The following is a 21490-nucleotide window of genomic DNA, read 5'->3' as shown; positions in this document are numbered from 1 at the left end:
AGGCGTGGGGCCCGCAGCCCCGGGTGGTCCCCATGCACTCTACCCGGGGGCCCCCGTCGCCAGCCCTCCCTGAGCCCTGCGCCCCCTGCGCGTCACCGGCAGCCTTGCCACGGCGCGCGCCTCCCCCAGCTCCTCCTCCCGGCTAGGGGGCGGGAGGACCGAGGGCGGGAGGAGCGCTCCGTAGGCCCGGGAGCTCGGCGGGCCCTTGGCGCGTGAGAGCCGCGGCGCGGCGCTGCGAGGCCCGGAGAGGAGGGCGCGGAGGTGAGCAGGCTGGGCGAGAGCGCGGGGGTGGCAGAGTCCGGGGTCGCCGTGCAGCTGGCTCTCTGCGCCGCATCCCTCCTCCCGGACCCGGCGGGCTTCGAGCTGGCCAGGTGGTAAGTGGGAGGGGTGCGGAAGGGCGTCCGTCCCACCCATCCCGCCCCCTTTCTTCTCTCGGACCTCCCGGGGCTCCGGGAAGTCCTCCGGTCGGGCCCAGCCTAAAGGAGGCCAGGAGACCTTGTCCCAGGTAGGATATTCCCGAAAGGGAAAGGACCCGCAGGTTACTTTTGCCAGCCACTTCGGATTGATGCGGCACTTTTCACTGCCATAAAGCGCTGCTTGGCAAACAGGTAAATTATGCCTGCAGTGGCTTTGCTTATCACCTGGTAATGTAATCCTGGTGTGTTCAGGCCATTTGGCCTTAAGAAGTAATTGGTCTGTTCTTTGAGTGTCCTTAATTACCTCTGCGTCCCATGTTCAGCCTCGACTGAAACTTGTTGAAAATTATGCCCTAAAAATCTTGTTCTTAAAATAACACGGGGAGATAAAGAGATTTTTTTTTTTTAAGTAGGGAGATTTTCATTTATTATCTTCACTATCTGGTGGAGCAGGATTGGTGTCAGATTTTTACTCTCCAGGCAGATAGTTTTGTTTGTTTGTTTTTAATTTTTAGATAGAAAAACTTATTCCAGGCCACGTTTAATTATCGCTCATCACTGCAGGCGAAATAGAATTCGGGCTCCCATCCCCACTCCCCTACCTCATGACTTGATTAGCCTCTAGTCCCAGTAAAGCACCCCACTGCGTGTAGCCTTTTCTCTCTCTCCAACCTACCTCCCCCACCCTTTAATCTCTTTTTATTATTTCTTTATTTAGTTGATCTCTTTTCTTTGACACTATACTTACCACCACCACCACCACCAAGATAACCTATTTGGAAAAGAAAAATAGGAAAGCCTGAGTACTTAGCAACATCAGAGCAGCTACGAGGCTCTGTATGAGATGGTGGCATCAGCTGCAGTTTCTGCCTCTCGGCTAGCCAGTCAGTTGGGGGTAGGAAAGGGGACAGCATCAACAGTGAGAAGTTAGCTAATTGTGAAAGATGGAAATGAGATGCTGCTTCATCCAAATCCCCTTTATTGTCCTGGTCTTGTGGAAAAAGTACTTCTCCTGAATGAACATAATTGTATTTAATGCTGGAACACAGCACAGATGAAGGCAGAATTTTAAAATGATTATAAATGATACAGAAAAAAAAAAAATGAGACTAAGGATGCACCAAAAGCTCAGAGGGCCAGGCCTGTGAGAAGAGATGCAGGCAGACTAGCAGGCGGTGCAGTGACTCCCCCTCAGCCTATCAACGTGATTCTGAGGTAACCAAGACATTGACATATACCCATGACATTGACACACCGCTTAATCTTCTGGGGTCCATGGATCTTGACCACCAGAAAGAGAGGATCTGGCCTAAAGACTCATTATATTTTCTTTGGCCTTGGCATTTTAAAAAGTGCATTTAGTAACAAAGGATATTTATTCCATACTTAGTTGTTTATGTGCCAGGCAGAGTAGAGGCAGGATGGACAGCACTTGGGTGTGTGTGTGTGTGTGTGTGTGTGTGCGTGTGCGTGTGTGTGTGTGTGTGTGTGTGCACGCACATGAGCAAAATAAGCAGTTCTTTAGAATAACTCCCCAGGAACATAACAAGGGCTTAAAGAGGTTGGGGGTGGGTAGGCTGGAGTGAATCACTCCGGCAAGGAGACAGAGTTCCCAGGATGGAAAAGAGCTTTGTCTTTTCCACTTCTAGAGAAGGATTCCGGGGCTGGGCAGCAGGAAATAAGGGTCACACAGGATAAGGAGAGGCCTTTTAGGTCACAGTCAGGTCTGAGAAGGAGCCACTGATTTGGGAGGAAGAGAAGCGCTTCATCATGTTTATGCCTGAAGATGACCTCTTTGGTGGAGAGTGGCTGTGTAAAAGGTGAAGACAGGCTGGCCATTTAGAAAATGTCTGCAAGTCACCAGGCATGGTGACATGTGTTTAGAATACCAGGTCCTGAGGCAGGAGGAGCTACTGAGCCCAGGAATTTGAGACCAGCCGTGGGGGTGGGGAGTGGGGGTGGGGGGCAGGGGTAGGGGAGGGGCACAGGGAGACCATGTTGCAAAGTTTGGGTGGGGATGGGGGTGATAAAGGTTTGCAGTGAGAAAGGATAAACATGTGGGCTAGTGAGGTGTGCGGGTGTCAGGGGAGAAGGCATAAGACATATTTTAAAGGGTCTGGGATTGGTGGAACCCACGTTTAATCTCAGCAGAGGCAGGCAGATCTTCATGAGGCAAGGCCAGTCTGGTCTGGCAAGTTCCAGACTAGCTGGAGCTACACTGTGAGACAAAATAAATAAATAAATAAATAAATTATATATATATACATACATATATATATATATATATATATATATATATATATATATATAGGAACAGGAATTTGCATCAAGAGTGGAGGAATGCAAAGAATAGGAGATTGACCCCCCTCCCCCAACTGCCCCTAGTTCTCATTTGAGCACCTGGTAGGAAATGGTGAAGCAGACATATTGCAGATAAAGAGCTGATTAAGTTTGAGATGTCATGAGAAAGGCTATATAACTATATGCCCTTAGGTGGCAAAAGGGATGGTTTCTAGGGCAGAGTGGGTAGACTAGCCTTGGATGGGTGAGGGTGGCCGTCATGAATGTAGGATGAGATCAACGAACTTGCTTGTCGGGTTCTTCTTTAGCATTCTGCACTCAGCGTGGTGCAGATACAGAGAAAATGGGTGGCTGGGCTCTTCCAGAGTTTCACTAAGTGTATGTGGAGGTGAGCAAGAGTGGAGGGTCCCTTTAAGGGAATAACTCAATGTACACAGTGAAGTCTAGGTGGGGTTTAAAGAGAAGCCGGGAGTAGATTTTGAGGTCCATAGACAAAAGTTGTTTTGCCTTCTACACCTATCAGTGTGAATATTTAAGTTGAGGTTATTAGAAAGACACTAGATAGGAGTATCAGAAAGCAAATGGCAGATGGAGGCAGAGCTTTGTTGCCTTTGATGAATAAGTCAAGAAAACAAGAGACCCTGAGGTTAAGAGGTTTAGCGCCACTGGGCAGTGGTGTTGCCTTTAGTCCCAGCACTTGGATGGCAGAGGGAGGTCGATCTGAGTTTGAGGCTCCCCTGGTCTATAGATCGAGTTCCTAGACAACCAAGGATACACGGGGGACCCTATCTCAGAAACAAAAGCAAAAACAAAACGAAAAACAAAAAATAAAAAGACTTCATCTCCTGAGAGGGTGAAGTCTTGAGAAGATTGACAGCTGCAGGGATACGAAGAACATCTCCAGTGAGAAGGAATAATTCAGACGTCAGTGGACAGCAGTAGGATAAGGGGGAGGTTGTGAGGAGTGGCGGGATAAGTTAAAGCAGTTTGGATATGAGCTTATGAAGAATGCAGTAGAAGTCTCCTGGCCTGAGGGGATTTTATTTTCTTCGTGGCAGTCATCAGACTGGCCAAGTCATGAGAGCCATGTCATGAGACTCTGAAAGGATAGCTCTTTCTAAATTGCAGTCATCCAACCATTAATGCCCTAGATTTTTCCATGCAAAATAAATCAGGCTCTGCTTTTCAAGATCAACTTAGCACAACTGCTACCATTCTACAAGAGTAATGTCAAGGAACCCTAAACTGGAAAAATCTTGGGGGGCTGTCTTAGTCACTGTTCTCTTGCTGTGAAGAGACACCATGACCAAGGCAACTCTTAAAAAGAAAGCATTTAATTGGGGCCTGGCTTACAGCTTCACAGGCTTGTCTGTTATTATCATGGCAGGACGCTTGGTGGCACACAGGCGGACATGGTGCTGGAGAATTAGCTAAGATTTCTACATCCCGATCCTTGGGCACAGATAGACTGGCCCTGGCATGAGCTTTTGAAACCTCAAAGCCCATCCCCAGTGACATACTTCGTCCAACAAGGCCACACCTATATGAGCCTTTAGGAACTATTCTTATTCAAATTACCACAGAGGCTGCGCAGCTGACTGTAATTGCATTGTCTTATAGTGTTAATATTTCCTCAAATACTAAATTAAATACTCATAGTGACCTTGAAATCTCAAGGAGCCTGTATGCTACTTAAAATATATTTTAACTAGAACTTCTGTAGACGGTGCTAATGTAAGGTGATAATGTAACATTTTATGCTGCTTCAAGACTTACAAAGAAGAGAATTTTAGCATTTGGAAGAGATCATAGGAGTCCAGTACAATTGTTTTCTATTTGACAAAGAGAATAGTTTCAGAAGCTTACACCAGTCCATTTACCTCAACAGCACAACAATAAAATTTGCTATAAATGGGGAATTTTTATCAAGTATTTGATTTACATTACTTTCAAATAATATTAAATAAAAATTTTGAGAAGATGGAGAGTCTTTTTTTTTTTTTTTTCTTTACCTAACCCTAACTCTAACCCTTGGGCTAGCACCATGGCCATCAATTGGGAGATTATAAGTCAGACAGAAATCAGACACTATGTATTTCAGCAAAATCCCAGCACTGGTGCTCACATTTGCGTTAAAGTTCACCAAGCTCTCTACTTAACAGACTGGGTTTGCTCAGACCAAGGACCTATGGAAAGCAGCACCCCTTCATGGGAGTGAATGTTATGAAACAGGAACTCAGCGTCCTGTGCAGTGTGATAACACGTTTTAAGGAATAGCACTGCTCTTCCCAGAAACCCTAAGTGGGTTTTCTAACACTGCTTCCTGAGTAGGGGAGGGGAATGGGCTACATGTGCATTCTTCACTTTTACTTTTTAAAGGGCAACTGTTACCCGCTGGGGTGGTTATTTTTCACTTTTGGAAACAAGAATATGAAAATGGACATAAATAAGAATCAGCTTAATCTGCAGTCTCTGAGCAGAAAAGTGTTGGAGTGAACCCTGACCTTTGGGAGATGTTTTTGATATTGTTTACCTATTCTTCACAGGCAGTGACCTTCTGTAAAACTTCTGAGGCCCCTGCTGAACCCTCAGCCAAGTAAGTAAACATCAGGATGGAGAAACACGGGACCCAGGCATCATTACTTTCAAATCTCTCCAGGTCATTTGCTGGGGCTAGAGTTAAAAACGGCTGCCTTCTGAGACCCCTGTGAAAAAAGGCAGTTCTTCTGCCTTTCCACCCACCAGTGGAGACCTCCTCCCATTGCTATTGTCGAACCAAGCTCAGACAGACAGACAGACAGACAGACAGACAGACAGACAGAATGGCTATGTTCACTGGCCAGTGGCCTCTCCAAATGCTGGGGAATGCAGGGCTTTCTTTTTGAAAGGGAGTTTGCAATTAGACAATTTTCTTAAATTGGGTGAGTGATCTTAGCTTTGATTAAAAAAAAAAAAAATGGGTTCATAGTGTGGTACATTTTCTGAAAGCTGTTAACTTGTATATTTCAAATCAAGAAATTCTTTGTGTAACTTGCACCTCAGTCAAGTTGTATTTTTAAGCTCTGTGTATGTTCAGCATTCATAATTCCATTGACTGAATAACCAGGAAGCCAATGCCTGTTTTGTGCCATTGGGGAGTCAGCACCTTCGTAGGTAAAGTAATGGAACTAATGAGCCAGTGTGTGGGTCTTTGATGCTAAACTGAAATCCCCCATCAAGAATCTGAAGTTCCTACTTGAGCAAACACTAGGGAGACATATTAACTTATTGAAAGGGATCTAAGGGTTGAGGGGATGGCTTAGGTGGCAAAGTGCTTGATGAGGACCTTGGTTCCGTCCCCAGTACCCATGCAGAAAGCCTATAATCCTAGCACTACACTATGGAGGCTGAGGCAGGAGGATGGAGCTGTGACATCCTATCTCAAAAGATAAAGTGGACATTGGCTGAGATAGACACTCAGTGTGGACCTCTAACCTCCACATGCACAGGCACATATAAACACACATGTGTACCTACCCACAGGTGCACAAATAGGCACAACTAAAATTATTACCTGAAATCTTTGGGGGAAATTATTAAGTTTAACCAGAAATCTTTTTAAAGTTAGCTAAACTCTTTCACTGCCCCCATCCCCTGTTTGAACAGCGGCTCATGGAGCCCAGCATGGCCTTGAATTCCCCATTCAGGTGTGGATGACTTTGAACTTAACCATCCTGGAACTCCCTAGGTAGAGCAGGCTGGCCTTGAATTCACAGAGATGAGTCTACTTGAGCCTCAGAAGTTCTGGGGTTTAAAGTTATCTACCATGCCTGGCACTTGATCTTCCTGACTCCACCTAGCAAGTGCTGGGGTTACTGTTGTGTGCCACCGTGTCCGTCCTAGTAATTGCAGTACGGTGAACGTAACATTTTATATTATTGAAATGAATTGAGACCACATCTACATACAGTTAGTTATTGAGTACATATTGAACCTAAAAAATACCTTGGAAATTGGAAACAGCCTTGGAGTATCTACTGCTTTAGGAAATCGCATGCCTTGCCTTTGGGGTTTTCTGAAGGGTTTGAAAATATTCAAAATGTCTAAACAAAACAGAAATACTTTTATACTGTTGTTGCCCTCCATGAGCGGTTGGTTTTTACTTGTTTATTTAAATGTCAAAAGAATTTGGGGACTGTCTTAGCCCAAGCCAGAGTTGCAATGGTTAAAGTCATCCTGTAGTTAGAGAAAATTGGGTTAGGATGGTTGGCATTCCACTTCTGGAATGCACTCCTGCCTTCTGAGTATGACTAAGCAGATAACTGTTGGTTAGGGATGGGGGTGGGGGGCTGCCTCCAGGGTGCCTTCTCTCTAGGGAAAGGCATTTTCTCCTAACAGCTACTGGGCCCTTTCACTGGGAGCCTCCTACTGGCTATGAAAATTATAGCCCTTAAGCTTGGTAGTTTTACAAACCAATTAAAAACAAAAAACAAAAAACCAGTGACTGAGGCTGCACAAGATTGCCAAGAGAGACAACTGTCATCACTATCCTTACCCAAAAAAAAAAAGGACATTTGATATACAAAAGTAGGAAAGGTGCACTTTAAGTGTAAAGGACAGTTCTTCAGTGGACTAACCGTGGAGAAAACCTTGCTCTCCCAGTGGACTTTTAGTTGGTATTCAGGAGTCAGCACACTTGAGGCCACAGAATGCCAGACTCACTTGGAGACATTCCTATTTTTAAGCTAGTTTGCCCTCATGGCACACTACCATCCAAATGATGCAGAAGCTAAACATGAAATAGGAAGTAGTTTGTAAATATAAGTTCATTATCTTTCACACATATAACACACAGCAGCTGGAGCGAATGGCTCAGTTCATTACCTAAGGGAGTCTCTACCTGCATGACATCACAGTTGTCTGCTTATGCTGTTGTTCTTTTACCGTGTGTATCTCTGCAGAGAATATAGTATTGATATGTATGCTGGTCACTTTCAATCAGAACTTGAATCTTAAGTATACTTTAATTCAAAAGGACCTTTGTCCACATCCTACAACAATGTTAAGAATAAAACATTTATTCAGAATATCAAGGAAAAAAAAAAAAGCACTGGCTGATCTTCCATAGGTTCTGGGTTCAGTTCTAGCAACCACATGGCAGCTCACAGCTGGCTATGACTGCAGTCCTATGGGATCTGATGCCCTCTTCTGGTGTGTAGACAAGCATGCAGACAAAACACCCATATACATAAAACAAATAAATAAACACACACACACACACACACACACACACACACACACACACACACACACACACACACACGGACTGCCCCAAAGTAAGGGCATAAACACTATGCAATGTGTTCTCCTGACTTTCTAGTGTATGTTCTAACTATACACTTTAGCGTTTTATTTTAAGCTGATGAATTTTTTGTTGTAAGTTCATCCCGTCACTCCCTAATGAGACTGCATTTCTCCAGTGCAAGCACCATGTCTTCCCTTGCTTTTTTATCTCTTATGTACAGAGCACCGTGGCCCGGAAACATTCATGGTGGGCTACTGAGCGCAGATCTGCCTTGGGACTATAACTGTATCATCCCTTGTCAACTGAAATGTGTACTGTAAAGTTTACAGTGTCTTTATTTTTATTTTTCTTAACTAGATAAATCTGGAGATATCATTAGTAATTCATATATTTGCTTGTCAGATGCTAAGGAAATGATCCAAAATAATGGATGAACCAATTATAAATGGATGAAGTTTTTGCACCACGGTCTCAGCATCAGATATATTATTCATTTCTTGAGGGAGGTGTGCTTCTCTTAGGCCTGAATATGGGGGAGCCCAATGGGATATGAACACACTCTTTGGTCCTTTCTTTTTCCTTCCATCTAAAAGCAAAACATGCCTCTCCAAGGTAGCTACCTAGTCCCTAAAAGACTCTTGGTCCCTCTTACTTAGAAAACATTCACATTTTTGTTTTATGGTGCTCATAAATTCAGATCACTTGATAGGTACCAGCTAAAGCTGATATTAGCTAGTTAAAGTTAGCCTGGAACTCACAGAGCTCCCTCAGCCTCCAGAGCGCCAGGATTGAAGACCCAGTGGGAGCTGAGAAGACTTCTATTTGCATCCTTGCTGTCAAGTTGCTTAGTTCCCTGAGCCCCTGCTTCCCTTTAAAGATGAGGGACAATATACATTCTCCACCCACCTGAGGATTTAACAAACCAACATATATAAAAATACTCTAGACGCTATGAAATAACACACAAAGGATGGCATGTGGTTTCAACAGTAAACAGTTCATGCCTCAGATCCATAAAAGAGCTCTCTTAGACTGGCAAGATGGTGTAGCAGGTAAGTGCTTGCCGTGCTAACTCTGGTGATCTAAGTTTGACCTCTGAGCAAACAGTGTAAGAGAAAACTACAATCTCCACAAAGCTGTCTCCTAATCTCCACAGACATGCATTGCTACCAACAGACACAATGGGCAATACAATTAAAATTTCAATCCCTTTCTCTCTCTCTCTTTCTTCTCTCTCTCTTTCTTCTCTCTCTCTCTCTCTCTTTCTTCTCTCTCTCTCTCTCTCTCTCTCTCTAATTAAAGAGTCTCATTTATTAGGCTAGTTTTTATTCCTATGCACACCATACTGTTAGGGTCCAGTTAGAACTTGCCATTAGAGATACTCTGTGAATAAGGTCTAAACATGTTAACACAAGTGTTGCCCAGTAATAGATATAAAACTTGTGCTTTAATGGGAGGCCACCAGTGACAGTTTTAGGTTCTAAGCTATTTATGTACCTATTTACACTCTTGATTTAGAAAGGTCTGAACTTGTTCTATATTTTTTTTTTAAAAAAGCAGGTAAGTGAATTTTTTTTATATTTTATTTTTAGTTTGAAAAGGCCTTATGATTATTAAATTGAAAAGTTTTGCAGTTCTGACATAAGAGATGCTATAATGTATATTGAGTAACTCAGGGATGGTGGTGTTCCTTTCTAGTTAACACTTTTTATTCTTAGGTAGTGTGTACATGAGAAGGGGCAGGTAAGTTGGTCATTTCATGGTTAATTTAGAGATGAAATGGTCGTTGTTTTCATTGCGGTTCTTTTAACTGCTGGCTCCTGGGATTGTAGGCACCACTGCAGGAATGTGAGGACGGAGGGCTTCCTACTACCAGGTTGCCTAGGACTCCGAGAGCACAGGGCTGCATGAGCGCAAATGATGACACTGTCTGACTGGAAAGGCATGGAGTGAGACTTGTAACTGATGTCATGGTGGTGAATCTCCTCCCTTCACAGGACCCAAGTTAGACATTAAGGTCACCACAGAATGCTGAAGAGCAGTGAAAACAGACAAAAAAAAATTACAATACCTATTCCCCAGCCAGCAGCAGCAGCAGCCACCCTTTTGGAAAGACAAAAACAAAAACTGGAAAAAAAGAAAAGCCCATAAATGCAACTAACCCCTTTATTAAATAGGGCAGCCATGCTATGGGATATGGGGAAAGTTATAAGATGTCTGTGCTGTTTGACTGATTCTTTAGTAGGTTTTTATTGTTTGTTTGTTGTCCTTTGCTCTTTTATTATTTTATTTATTTATTTATTTATTTATTTGAGACAGAGCCTCACTATGTAGCCCAGGCTGGCTTTGAAAGTCACTACATAGATCAGGCTAGCCTCATACTCAGATAGATCCACCTACCTCTGCCTCCTGAGTGCTGGCATTAAAGGCATGCACTGCCGTGCCTGGCTCTGCACTAGATTTTGATACCTGCTTTTCTTTAAATATTGTTTAAGTAATGGCATTAATTTTTATTGTTGGCTGTTTTAGCTTAGCCTCCCTTAAAATCTGTAGGCATTATGGGTATTGGATAGCTCATAGACTCTACCCCAAAATGACAGTCCAGTTTTGGATGTATTGCATGGAAATTTGTTTTTATGGTTTTTTTTTTTTTGTTTGTTTGTTTTGTTTTTTTTTAAGCTATCTCTTGACATCAAGGTTCTTTCCTTTGCTTCCGGTGTCATTTTTGATTTGCCGCCTGATGTGCTGCCTGCATGCTTGCTGGAGCTGGTTTTGACAAACATTCTGAGTGAAATCCCTTCTTGCCCTAAGGCCTTGCTACACATAGCGTCTGCTGCACTCTTTTAGCCAGGCAGCCCCTGGAGCCTGCCTCCAGACTGGCCGGGTGAACTGCTACATCTTGAGATCCCCAGGTTTATTTGTGTGTACTTGCGAAGCCCCATTCAGCTCATCACCTTTGTGTTAATGTTTCTATTTCGAGATCTCTAGCTTACAAATTGTGCTTGCTGTGTTCTGGGTTACATAGCATGTCAAAATATTTTGCCTTTAGAGATGCAGGACATAATTATAGAGTCTCGAGGTTTTTTTTTAATGTTTGTCAATAAGTTTAATTGCTGAGCGTTTCCTTCCCTTTCCTCTAGGACGTTCCTGGTGGTCTAAGAAGAGTTTCGACCATGGAATCTATCTCTATGATAGGAAGCCCCAAGAGCCTAGAGACTTTTTTGCCTAATGGCATAAATGGTATCAAAGACGCGAGGAAGGTCACGGTGGGCGTCATAGGGAGTGGGGATTTTGCCAAGTCTCTGACCATTCGACTTATTAGGTGTGGCTATCACGTGGTCATAGGGAGCAGAAATCCTAAGTTTGCGTCTGAATTTTTTCCGCACGTGGTAGATGTCACCCACCACGAAGACGCTTTAACGAAAACGAATATAATATTCGTGGCTATCCATAGAGAACATTACACCTCCCTGTGGGACCTGAGACATCTGCTCGTGGGCAAAATCCTGATTGACGTAAGCAACAACATGAGGGTAAACCAGTACCCAGAATCCAATGCGGAGTATCTGGCTTCATTATTCCCGGATTCCTTGATTGTCAAAGGGTTTAACGTCATCTCAGCTTGGGCACTTCAGTTAGGACCCAAGGATGCCAGCCGCCAGGTATGTGAGGCCTTTCATTTTATTGTTTGGTGTTTTGCAGTCAAGTGAACCTAGTTATAAGGCATCGTAGTGATTGAAAACTATGTAAGATCGCACGGAGATGACATTCCAAGCTTGTAAAGGCAGGTTTGTCTTTACAAAATGATGTGAAAATGTGATAAAATGACATGGATTTTCCCATAATCAGTTAATTAAAGGGTGATGTTAACGGACGTGATATGTAACCCATTGTATTAATCCTCCAGAAGTTTTAGAGAAGAAAGCAAGTGTTTTTATGTTTTTTTTTCTTATTTCCACCCTTTCTTTCCTCCTCTTTTCCCCTTTCTACCCTTTGGCAGCTACTTGGTAATACAGTCTTTTGAGAGTAACCTTTGTATTTTTCTCCCCCCCCCTTTTAAAATTAATCAATTCATATTACATCTCAATAGTTATCCCATCCCTTGTATCTTCCCATTCCTCCCTCCCTCCCGCTTTGATCCTAGTCCCCTCCCCTATGACTGTGACTGAGCGAGACCTCCTCCCCCTGTATATGCTCATAGGGTATCAAGTCTCTTCTTGGTAGCCTGCTATCCTTCCTCTGAGTGCCACCAGGCCTCCCCATCCGGGGGACGTGGTCAAATATGGGGCACCAGAGTTCGTGTGAAAGTGAGTCCCCACTCTCCATTCCACCTTTGTATTCTTCACAGATTAAGTTTTTGTAGCATGTAAAATGGAAAGTCTGTTTTAAGCTCAGATTTTAAGCTTGTAGGGCAGGTAGGCAGAGGCAGAGCGAGCTTCTCAGACTTACTCTCAGCATACAGGTCTAGGTCAGTTTGTGAGCAAAGCAGGTGGCAGGTTCTGTTTATGCTTCAGGAAGAAGAGCATCTATAAGAAAACACATAGGTAGACCGTGTTAACAGTCCTCCAGTGGTGTGTTAGGTGTTAAATATGAGGCTTGTGCTAAAAGGCCCTTCTCATTTTTGTTCATAAAGATGGGTAATTATGGGGCTGGAGAAATGGCTCAGCAATTGAGCGTACACACTGTTCTTGGAGAGGATGAGAGTTTGGTTCTCAGCACTCATACTGGGTAGCTCAAGACTACCTGTAGCCCCAACTCCAGGCCTCTGGGGGGCACTCGCACTCAAGTGCACACACTCACACAATGGACCTTTTTAAACGACAGTTAATTACATCGCTGATACAATAAACACTGTGTAAGTTTATGATGTGTGTCTATCGCGGGTACTTTCCATCACTGCGACTCCAGTGCCTGGACTTAAGGGAGCTGGAGTTACTTTGCTCCAGGTCTCAGAGGGTTCAGTCCATCATGGTGGGGCAGAATGATGGAGCCGTGCCGTTGACGTCATAGAGGGCAGCAAACCAAGACAGACAAAGCCACCGTTCTGTGGGCTCTCTCATCATCTATTCAGTGCAGGCCCCCGGCCCATGGGGTGGTTGGCCCACCTTCAGGGTGAGCCTTTCCTCCCTGGTTCCTCTTCATTGGAAATGCCATCACAAGACACACCCAGGAGTGTGCCACACCTTCCCTTAGGTGACTCCACAGTCAGTCACATCGACGCAGTGACCGTCCACTTCCAAGTCTGTTTCTCTCTTGCTTTCAAGTTTTTTGAGGTAGTTTTACACTATAGTCCAGGCTGGCCTTAACTTTGCTGCAGTTTCATTCCTTGGCCGCCCAAGTCCTGGGATTATAGGCCTAAGCCACCATACCTGGCTCAAGTGTGTGCCATCCCCAGGGTTTCTCTCACTGCTTTGTGCTAGTGATCAGACTCAGCCCTGCATGGGCTAGGCAGGTGCTTGGTCATGAGCTGTTCTCGTTCTAGAGACTGTTCTTTCTCCTAAAAAAACAGATCCTGTGGTGTTTGGCAAATTCAAGCCAGGGACCAGGAGACAAAGTTGACATAACCACTTGCTCATATTTATGACCTTTTTAATTTTTAATTAAAACCTCATGGAATAATAGTGATTAAATTCAAATTCAAAATGAGAAACGAGCTCCATCATGGCAAGAGCCATATAAGTGGTACTGCGTAATGCTTGTGCCCTTAGTTTTGAATATTTTCACTCACAGGTCCAGATTATATGCTCTCATACATAGACTCCCTCCAGGTAAGAAAGAAGAGTTGGCTTTCCCACTTCACACCTGCAGTGGATTAATGTGAATGTTTTCCATATTTCTTGTCTGCAAAAGAGTTTCCATTTTAGAAATCCATTATTCGTTTAGCAGCATAGAGTTGATCTGACTGCCGTGAGCTGTGATGCCAAACTCTAGCGCTGAGCTCTATGTTGCCACCTTCGCGTGCATAGGTACTGCATGCAAACACTTCAGCGCGGCCTCTTTAGCAGCGTGTGTTCAAACATCTCCAGAGAGAGGTTTGGAAATTTGTTTTCCTCGAGCATTACTGGAGACTCTGTACCAATATTTTTTCTAGCCCTGAGTGAGATGACCTACCTATTCCTAGAACTGGCTTGCTCTAGCAGTGAACTCAGGGCCCAACAGGTACTTGTTGAATTTTCGACTATATTATAGCATCAAAGGGGTCTTAAGCTTCCTCACCCCACCTGTCACATCATTAGGGTTCCTACAGAGATATGTTTAGTTTTAGAAAATGGCAGTTGCCGTTCTGTCCAAATTAACTAAGCCGTATAGAATCGTCACTTTACTTGTAAGGAATATAATCATCAAAAAATGAAGAAATTTTACATGCTCACTAATGAAATAGTGTACCTGGAATTATTCAGATGTTTTACAGATGCTTAGTAAATTGGCTCTAAATCTAAATTTTATAGGGAGTCTGGCATCCTGACACAGTTTGTACATTTTACGTGCAAAGGCCATCGCGGAGACTCTGTGCTCACCTGCGCTTCTGCTGGATAAGGAGTGAAGGGCAGTGATTTCCATGGGTCTGCCAGGCAGAACCTCTACATTCCTGGGATTAAGAGCTGTCCACAGAAGCAAGGAGCCCCAGCCTCACCCTTAGGAAGCTGGCTTGGGAGGATATGGCCACATACACCTCTAGGGAGGGATGTGGCCTCCCTTGTGGCTGCTGTTGACCCTGGTGCCGCAGAAGAGCATGCTTCCTCCTCTTCCAGCAGCCTCCCTCTCACGAGGACCTCTTTGAGCTTTCCCGGTTGCAGCTAGATTCTCTTTACTTTCATCATAGATGGCAAAGACCTTTTTAAAAAAAATTTTTATTGCAGTATTTTAAGTCTTTTAAGATACTAATAAATCTGGCTATACTGTGACACTTGATTGTTTAATCTTTGTTCTGGTACTGTTTTGAACCTGATAATAATGCCTGTGATAGTATTTAAGTCTGTTGACGAAGTTAGTCATTACCTTTTCTCATCTTAAGTCACTAGCGTTACTTGTTAAACAGTGTGCCATAGGTGTAGCAGAGTTTGTGACTAGCCACGGGACTTTTATGACCAGCAGTGCTAACGAGGTTCTTGGCTTTTCTTACAGGTTTATATATGCAGCAACAATATCCAAGCTCGACAACAGGTTATTGAACTTGCCCGTCAGTTGAATTTTATTCCCGTTGACTTGGGATCTTTATCATCGGCCAAGGAGATTGAGAATTTGCCCCTGCGACTGTTTACTCTCTGGAGGGGGCCAGTGGTGGTAGCCATAAGCCTGGCCACATTTTTCTTTCTTTATTCCTTTGTCAGAGATGTGATACATCCGTATGCCAGAAACCAGCAGAGTGACTTTTACAAGATTCCCATTGAGATTGTGAACAAAACCTTGCCTATAGTAGCCATTACTTTGCTGTCGCTGGCCTACCTTGCAGGCCTCCTGGCGGCTGCATATCAGCTTTATTATGGCACCAAGTATCGCAGATTCCCACCATGGCTGGATACCTGGTTACAGTGCCGGAAGCAGCTGGGGTTGCTCAGCTTTTTCTTTGCTGTTGTCCACGTAGCCTACAGCCTCTGCTTGCCAATGAGAAGGTCAGAACGGTACTTGTTTCTCAACATGGCTTACCAGCAGGTACTGAGCATGCTTGCTATTCATCTGGCTCTCGTGTGGTACCCTCGTGAGAATTGTGAAATCTGAGATAAAGTAGTGTAGGTTTACATAGACTTTAAAATGGCATCTTTCCTTTGGCATATTTAGGGAGGGAGAGTATGGTGCTGTTTTTGTTTTTTCAAGACTGAGTCTCAGTGCATCAGTGTATGTTGCTCTTCTGTATAGCTGTGTAGATACTGGAAAGGAATGTTTGTGCAGGGGTGGAGGGGGTGAGGAGGGGTTGGGGGTGGTGGTGGTGATGGTGGTGGTGGTGTTTTGTTTTGTATTGGTGGAGACAGAGCCTCCCTATGTAGCCCTCATGGGCCTGGAACTTGCTATGTAAACCAGGCTGGCTTTGAACTCAAAGAAACCTGTCTGCCTCTGCCTTGTGAGTGCTAGGATTAAAGGCTTGAGCCACGATACCCAGTGGACAGGAATTTGGTTAGAGCTTTTTTCAGCATGGGAGCCCCAAAGGCTCTTTCAGGATGTTGGTAGGAGTGGCTTCTTTCATATGTTTTGTTAACTGAAACTGGACAAAGTTAAGGTGGTATTAAGAATGTGTTTCCTTCCATCTAGAGATACATAATAAGTCAAATTTTCAGCTGAAAAGTCCAACTCTTGTCTTATACTCTAATTGTATTGTTTGTGGATAAACAAATAATTCTAGAAGAATCCTCTGTGCATATTGCGAGCCATAAATTCACAGTTAAGCCAGACTTGATTGGTATGTGTTAGCAATATAATGGAAGAAATTCTTAAAAACACTACAAATGAGAGAAGCAGTTGGGAGTTTGGAAGGTATATTAAGAAGATAATTCAAGTGGACAGATATTTCAGCTTCTTATCCTTGTCCTGAGGATATTTTGGTTTCCAGGTAAGAAAGAGACATTGACACTGGGTGAGGAAGAAAGTAACTTTGAAGTCCCTGCTTGGCTTCTTAATTAAACTTGGCAGGATATACCCGAAGTGTTCAGTCCCATGTATACCAACCCATAAAAGCACCGCGGAACTGAGTCTGACTATAGATACTTCTTTCTGTCACTTGGGGACCAGTCAGTTGTCATTTCATGGTCTTGGACTGCAGAGCCTCTGCAAAAGTGACTCACTGTACACATGATAACATAGGCTCACCCTACCCTCTTTACATGCTGGAAAACGAGGTGTGTTAGTCCTGGTTTGATTCAACACTCTCCCCCTTTTCCCTACATCTGGAATAATACTAAGAACAGGTTATCCGCAATAGTTCATTATGATGAATTCCTATGATTAATCTTAATGATGATCATAAATGGCCTGGTTCTTCTTCAACCAAGAGTAAACTATGTATAGAGTCAGCTAATGTTTTACTAAGTAAAGGAAATCCATCTTTGTTTTCTTGTTAGGTTCATGCAAATATTGAAAATGCTTGGAATGAGGAGGAGGTTTGGAGAATCGAAATGTACATCTCCTTTGGTATCATGAGCCTGGGCTTACTGTCCCTCCTGGCAATCACTTCCATCCCTTCAGTGAGCAATGCTTTAAACTGGAGGGAATTCAGTTTTATCCAGGTATGTGGGGTGTTGTTTGCTAACGCAGTGGGCAGCATAGAATTTCACTGTTAAGTTCAATGTTACATATGCTCCATCTGATAAGAGTGCCTTTTTGAGGCCATAATTGCATGTCCAGTTCAGGCAACGCATGGAGGTGGAGGCCATATTTACAACCACTCTGGTTTAGTAAGTGAAAGGTCGGTACATCGTTACACTAGAAGGATGTCATAGCATTGCCTATCATGTTAAGAATAAAGACAGGCCAGGTGCGATGGCGCATGCCTATAACCCCAGCGCTTGAGGAGGCAGAGGCAGGTAGATCTCTGTGAGTTCAAGACCAGCGTGGTCTACAAAACGAGTCCAGGACAGCCAAGGCTACACAGAGAAACTCTGTCTCAGAAAAAAATAAAATAAATAAATAAATAAAGGGAGAAGTGGCTTAGGTCAAATTTAATGTTGAAGGTCAATTTACTTTTACTTTAAAAAAATATTTACTCTTATGAGTATTCTGTTCACATGTATATCTGTGCACCGTGTACATGTCTGGTGCTCACAGAGGTTATAAGGGGTCAGATCCACTGGAAATGAAGTTTTGAACCTGGTTGTGAGCCATCTTGTGGGTGTTAAAAATCAAACCTAGGTCTTCTGCAAGAACAAGTGTCCTTAACCACTGAGCCATCTCTCCAGCGTCAATTGATTACTAGGCAAATGAACTTACACAATTATAAGCATTGTCACACTAGGTAACTATGCTAATGTTTGCGACAACCAACTGGATTTGTGCTTCTTGTTAACATGCTTTAACATGTCAATCACAAACTAATACACAAAAATTTCTGTAAGAAAGTAAAGGAAACTTGTGTTCCTTAAAAAGTTAGACATTTACCTACATTAATATCTGTATAACATTTACATATTTTGAATATATATAAATACAATTTGGATTCTAATTATATGGTCACAGTCTGTATTTTCTGATCCAGATGTGTACGGTACAATATATACAATATATACAACATATCAGTAGAGTCACTTGGTAGTACACTAAGCTTTATTTTGTCCCTTGTCTATTGAGGGTTTTCTTTGGGGGGTGGGGAGTAAATTATGATAGGGTTTATCTATGTGGCACTAACTGTCCTAGAATTTGCTCTGTAGACGAGGTTGGCCTGAAACTTAGAGAGCTCCACCTGCCTCTACCTCCCCAGTGCTGGGATTAAAGGTGTGCATCACATGCCCGGCTGCTTTAGGGAAATTTTAAATAATATTTTTAATTCTTTCAAAATGCCATACATGCATATAATGTGTTTCTATTATATCCACTTTGCACTACTTCCCCCAACTCATCCCTTTATATATACATACACAGACACACACACAGACACACACACAGACACACACACACACACACACACACACACACACACACACATTCATGCACAAACATATATTTGGGAGGGGGTTTGGGACAGGATTTCTCTGTGTAGCCTTGGCTGTCCCAGACTTGCTTTGTAGACCAGGCTAGCCTTGAACTCATAGAGATCCACCTGCCTCTGCCTCCCTGAGTGCTGGCATCACAGGTATGCATTACCATGCCCGGCTCAACTCACCCCTTTAAAGTCATGCAAAAAAAATCTTACTCAAATTAAGAACAACCCATGTTTAGATTCATTTTCTCCCCTTAATCACACCTGAAAGGAAATGAAGGCCTTCTGATAGACAGACACCTATCATCACAGAGGTAGACGAGTAATTGCAAACATCTTGCCTGCTAGAGAGCTGACATTTTCCTAGTGAACTTAGACATTACGTCACTATACTGATACATTACTTTTATGTAATATAAGCTAGTTGTCAAAGTAAGCAGGCTTAATGTAATAATTTAAATAACTGAAAACATTGTAACTTTTGAACATATAAGATAAATGATTTAGGTATTTTTAGTTATCTTATTTATTGTGGTCAATAAACCACATTTGAATTATTAGTTACATTACATAGTAAAACTCTGCCTTACCATATTTTCTTATTAACTAGTACCTATGTGTGTACATTATGTATACATGAGATTACTCTTTGGATTTAATGTTGTACATGTTCATGTACATACCTGTATGTATCTGAATACACACTGTTACACAGTTCTGTACATAACGTGTAGCAATTTGCATTACTCCCACCACAACTTTGCTTGTTTGTTAAGACAGAGTTTCACTATATAGCCCAGGCTAGCCTCAGACTCACGATGTAGATCAGGCTGGCTTTGAACTTGTAGGCCCCTTACCTCATCCTTCTTCGTACTGGGACCCCAGGCATGTGCCGCAGTGACAGCTGTACGGCCTTTATAAAGCATATGGACGCCATGCATATCTACATCAGAGAAAAGCTGCACATTCTGATCACTAATCCCAGTAGAATCAGTTCCCAAGGACACAAAACAAAATATGAGCCATCTAAAGTGGTATCATTTATAGCTGAAGACATTTGGGGTCAGAATGATTAAGCTATATGTATCCATTCAATAAAACACTACACAACACTTATGGTGTGTTTTGACATGGCATGGAACTGCTTGTGGTATATTAAATTAAATAATGAAGATACTCAGTTTATGCAGTATGGCCTGGTTTGTGCAGGACTGATGCACTGTTCGTAAGTATATATGGAAATGTATGAAACTGTCTTAAGTTGCTTAATTCAGAAGGTACTATGTCAGTCACTTAAAGTTAAAAACATAAACAGGGCATCTGCACAGGCTGTTACGTGGGTGAGTAACGTATGTCTTTTTCCTTCCTCTCCTGTCTCTAGTCTACACTTGGCTACGTTGCTCTACTCATAAGTACTTTCCACGTGCTAATTTACGGATGGAAACGCGCTTTTGCGGAAGAATACTACCGGTTTTACACACCACCAAACTTTGTTCTTGCACTTGTTTTGCCCTCAATTGTAATTCTGGGTAAGGTGATTTTACTCCTCCCATGCATAAGCCGAAAGCTAAGAAGAATTAAAAAGGGCTGGGAAAAGAGCCAGTTTCTAGAAGAAGGCTTGGGAGGAACAGTTCCTCATCTGTCCCCAGAGAGGGTCACAGTGATGTGATGAAAAGAGGTGCTCACTGATGTCACATTCACTTCCATTCATGCCATTATGTTAGGACTCCCGCCACGCTCCCTGTAAGTGGACTGTCAGTTTGCTGCAGTATGAAACTTGGCAACGAGATTTCAGCTGAAATAGCAATAGGATTTGCTTGAATTTAATTTTTATAAGTGTCATGTTTTGCCAACATGAAAATTTGTAGTCCACATATATTGTTACAATCTAGGAGTAGTTTCCTTTGTGAAACTGTAACAGTATTGTTATTTTTAACTCTATTGCATAACCAGGCAGACGTATTTTGTAGTTAACAGTATAGGTGAAATACATGTTTAAAACACTTGGCAAACCAGCAAAATTTGAAGCTTTTGGCATTACTCAGTGGATATGCTTTTTCCTTGAAGCTAAAGATTTTAATTATTATCCAATTTCAGAAGCAGAAATGCATAATCATATATTACCGAGAAGGGACACACACACTAGTCTAGGGTGCACAGGAGCAATCTTACCCATTCATAAAATGGGACCAGAAGAATGTCATTAATTACACAAGAGTGCAAGTATATGAGCACAAACTAAAGATGACCCTGAAAGTATTTAGAATGCACTGCAGGCACGACATGAATAGTGCTAACACACAACTCACGAGCGCTCTATTCTTATCATGTTACAAAGCAGTTTCGTTTTTATAGTTATGTCAGTCAGGGAAAGAACTCGGTGACACTTGACCTCTGAAGCTGTTATTTTCAATAGAGTTCCAACCCCAGGAATTATAGAACCATCTTTAGTTACAGTGAGAGTGTCAGGTTTGCGCTTTGTTCCCTATCACTGTGTGTTTGTTACTTTGACTAGTCTCCACCCTTCCTGTGTGGGACTTCACTGGTGTCCACTGAGGGAGGATGGAATGGCTCTAAACACTCTTCCTGTCTGACTGAATACGTACAACAAATCTATAAGGCAGTTAATTATCTTCGTTCCACATATGGAAAAACTGAAGGGCAGAAAAGTTAAATCTGGCAGTCATGGCCAGGAGTCCTCCTTCAGAAGCCATGGTTTTATTAAACATCCATGTGTCACATTCGTGGTGCCAACCTATATGTTTCCTTTCCTGTACAATCATTGACCGTCTTTAGAGTATGTTATGTGCATTGAAGGATGTATAAAAATGTCTTAATCATAATTTTATCATTGCCTGTGGGTAG

At 42.8% G+C, this 21490-nt stretch overlaps 1 protein-coding gene across 1 annotated transcript; it reads left to right on the top strand.

The window, feature by feature from the left end:
- The first annotated feature begins 431 nt into the window (after window positions 1–431).
- On the top strand, window positions 432–20325 carry Steap2 (STEAP2 metalloreductase). The gene is made up of 6 exons (XM_051152025.1): window positions 432–608; window positions 5264–5313; window positions 11142–11663; window positions 15127–15654; window positions 17055–17219; window positions 20007–20325. The coding sequence occupies exons 3-6, from the start codon at window positions 11175–11177 to the stop codon at window positions 20292–20294; spliced, it is 1470 nt and encodes a 489-aa protein (XP_051007982.1). The 5' UTR covers window positions 432–608; window positions 5264–5313; window positions 11142–11174; the 3' UTR covers window positions 20295–20325.
- The last annotated feature ends 1165 nt before the right edge of the window (window positions 20326–21490 follow it).

This window comes from Acomys russatus, chromosome 10, assembly GCF_903995435.1.
Source record: "Acomys russatus chromosome 10, mAcoRus1.1, whole genome shotgun sequence".
Taxonomy (NCBI): Eukaryota; Metazoa; Chordata; class Mammalia; order Rodentia; family Muridae; genus Acomys; species Acomys russatus.
Note: the sequence above shows the minus strand (reverse complement) of the source record. Positions and strands in the feature narration are given on the sequence as shown.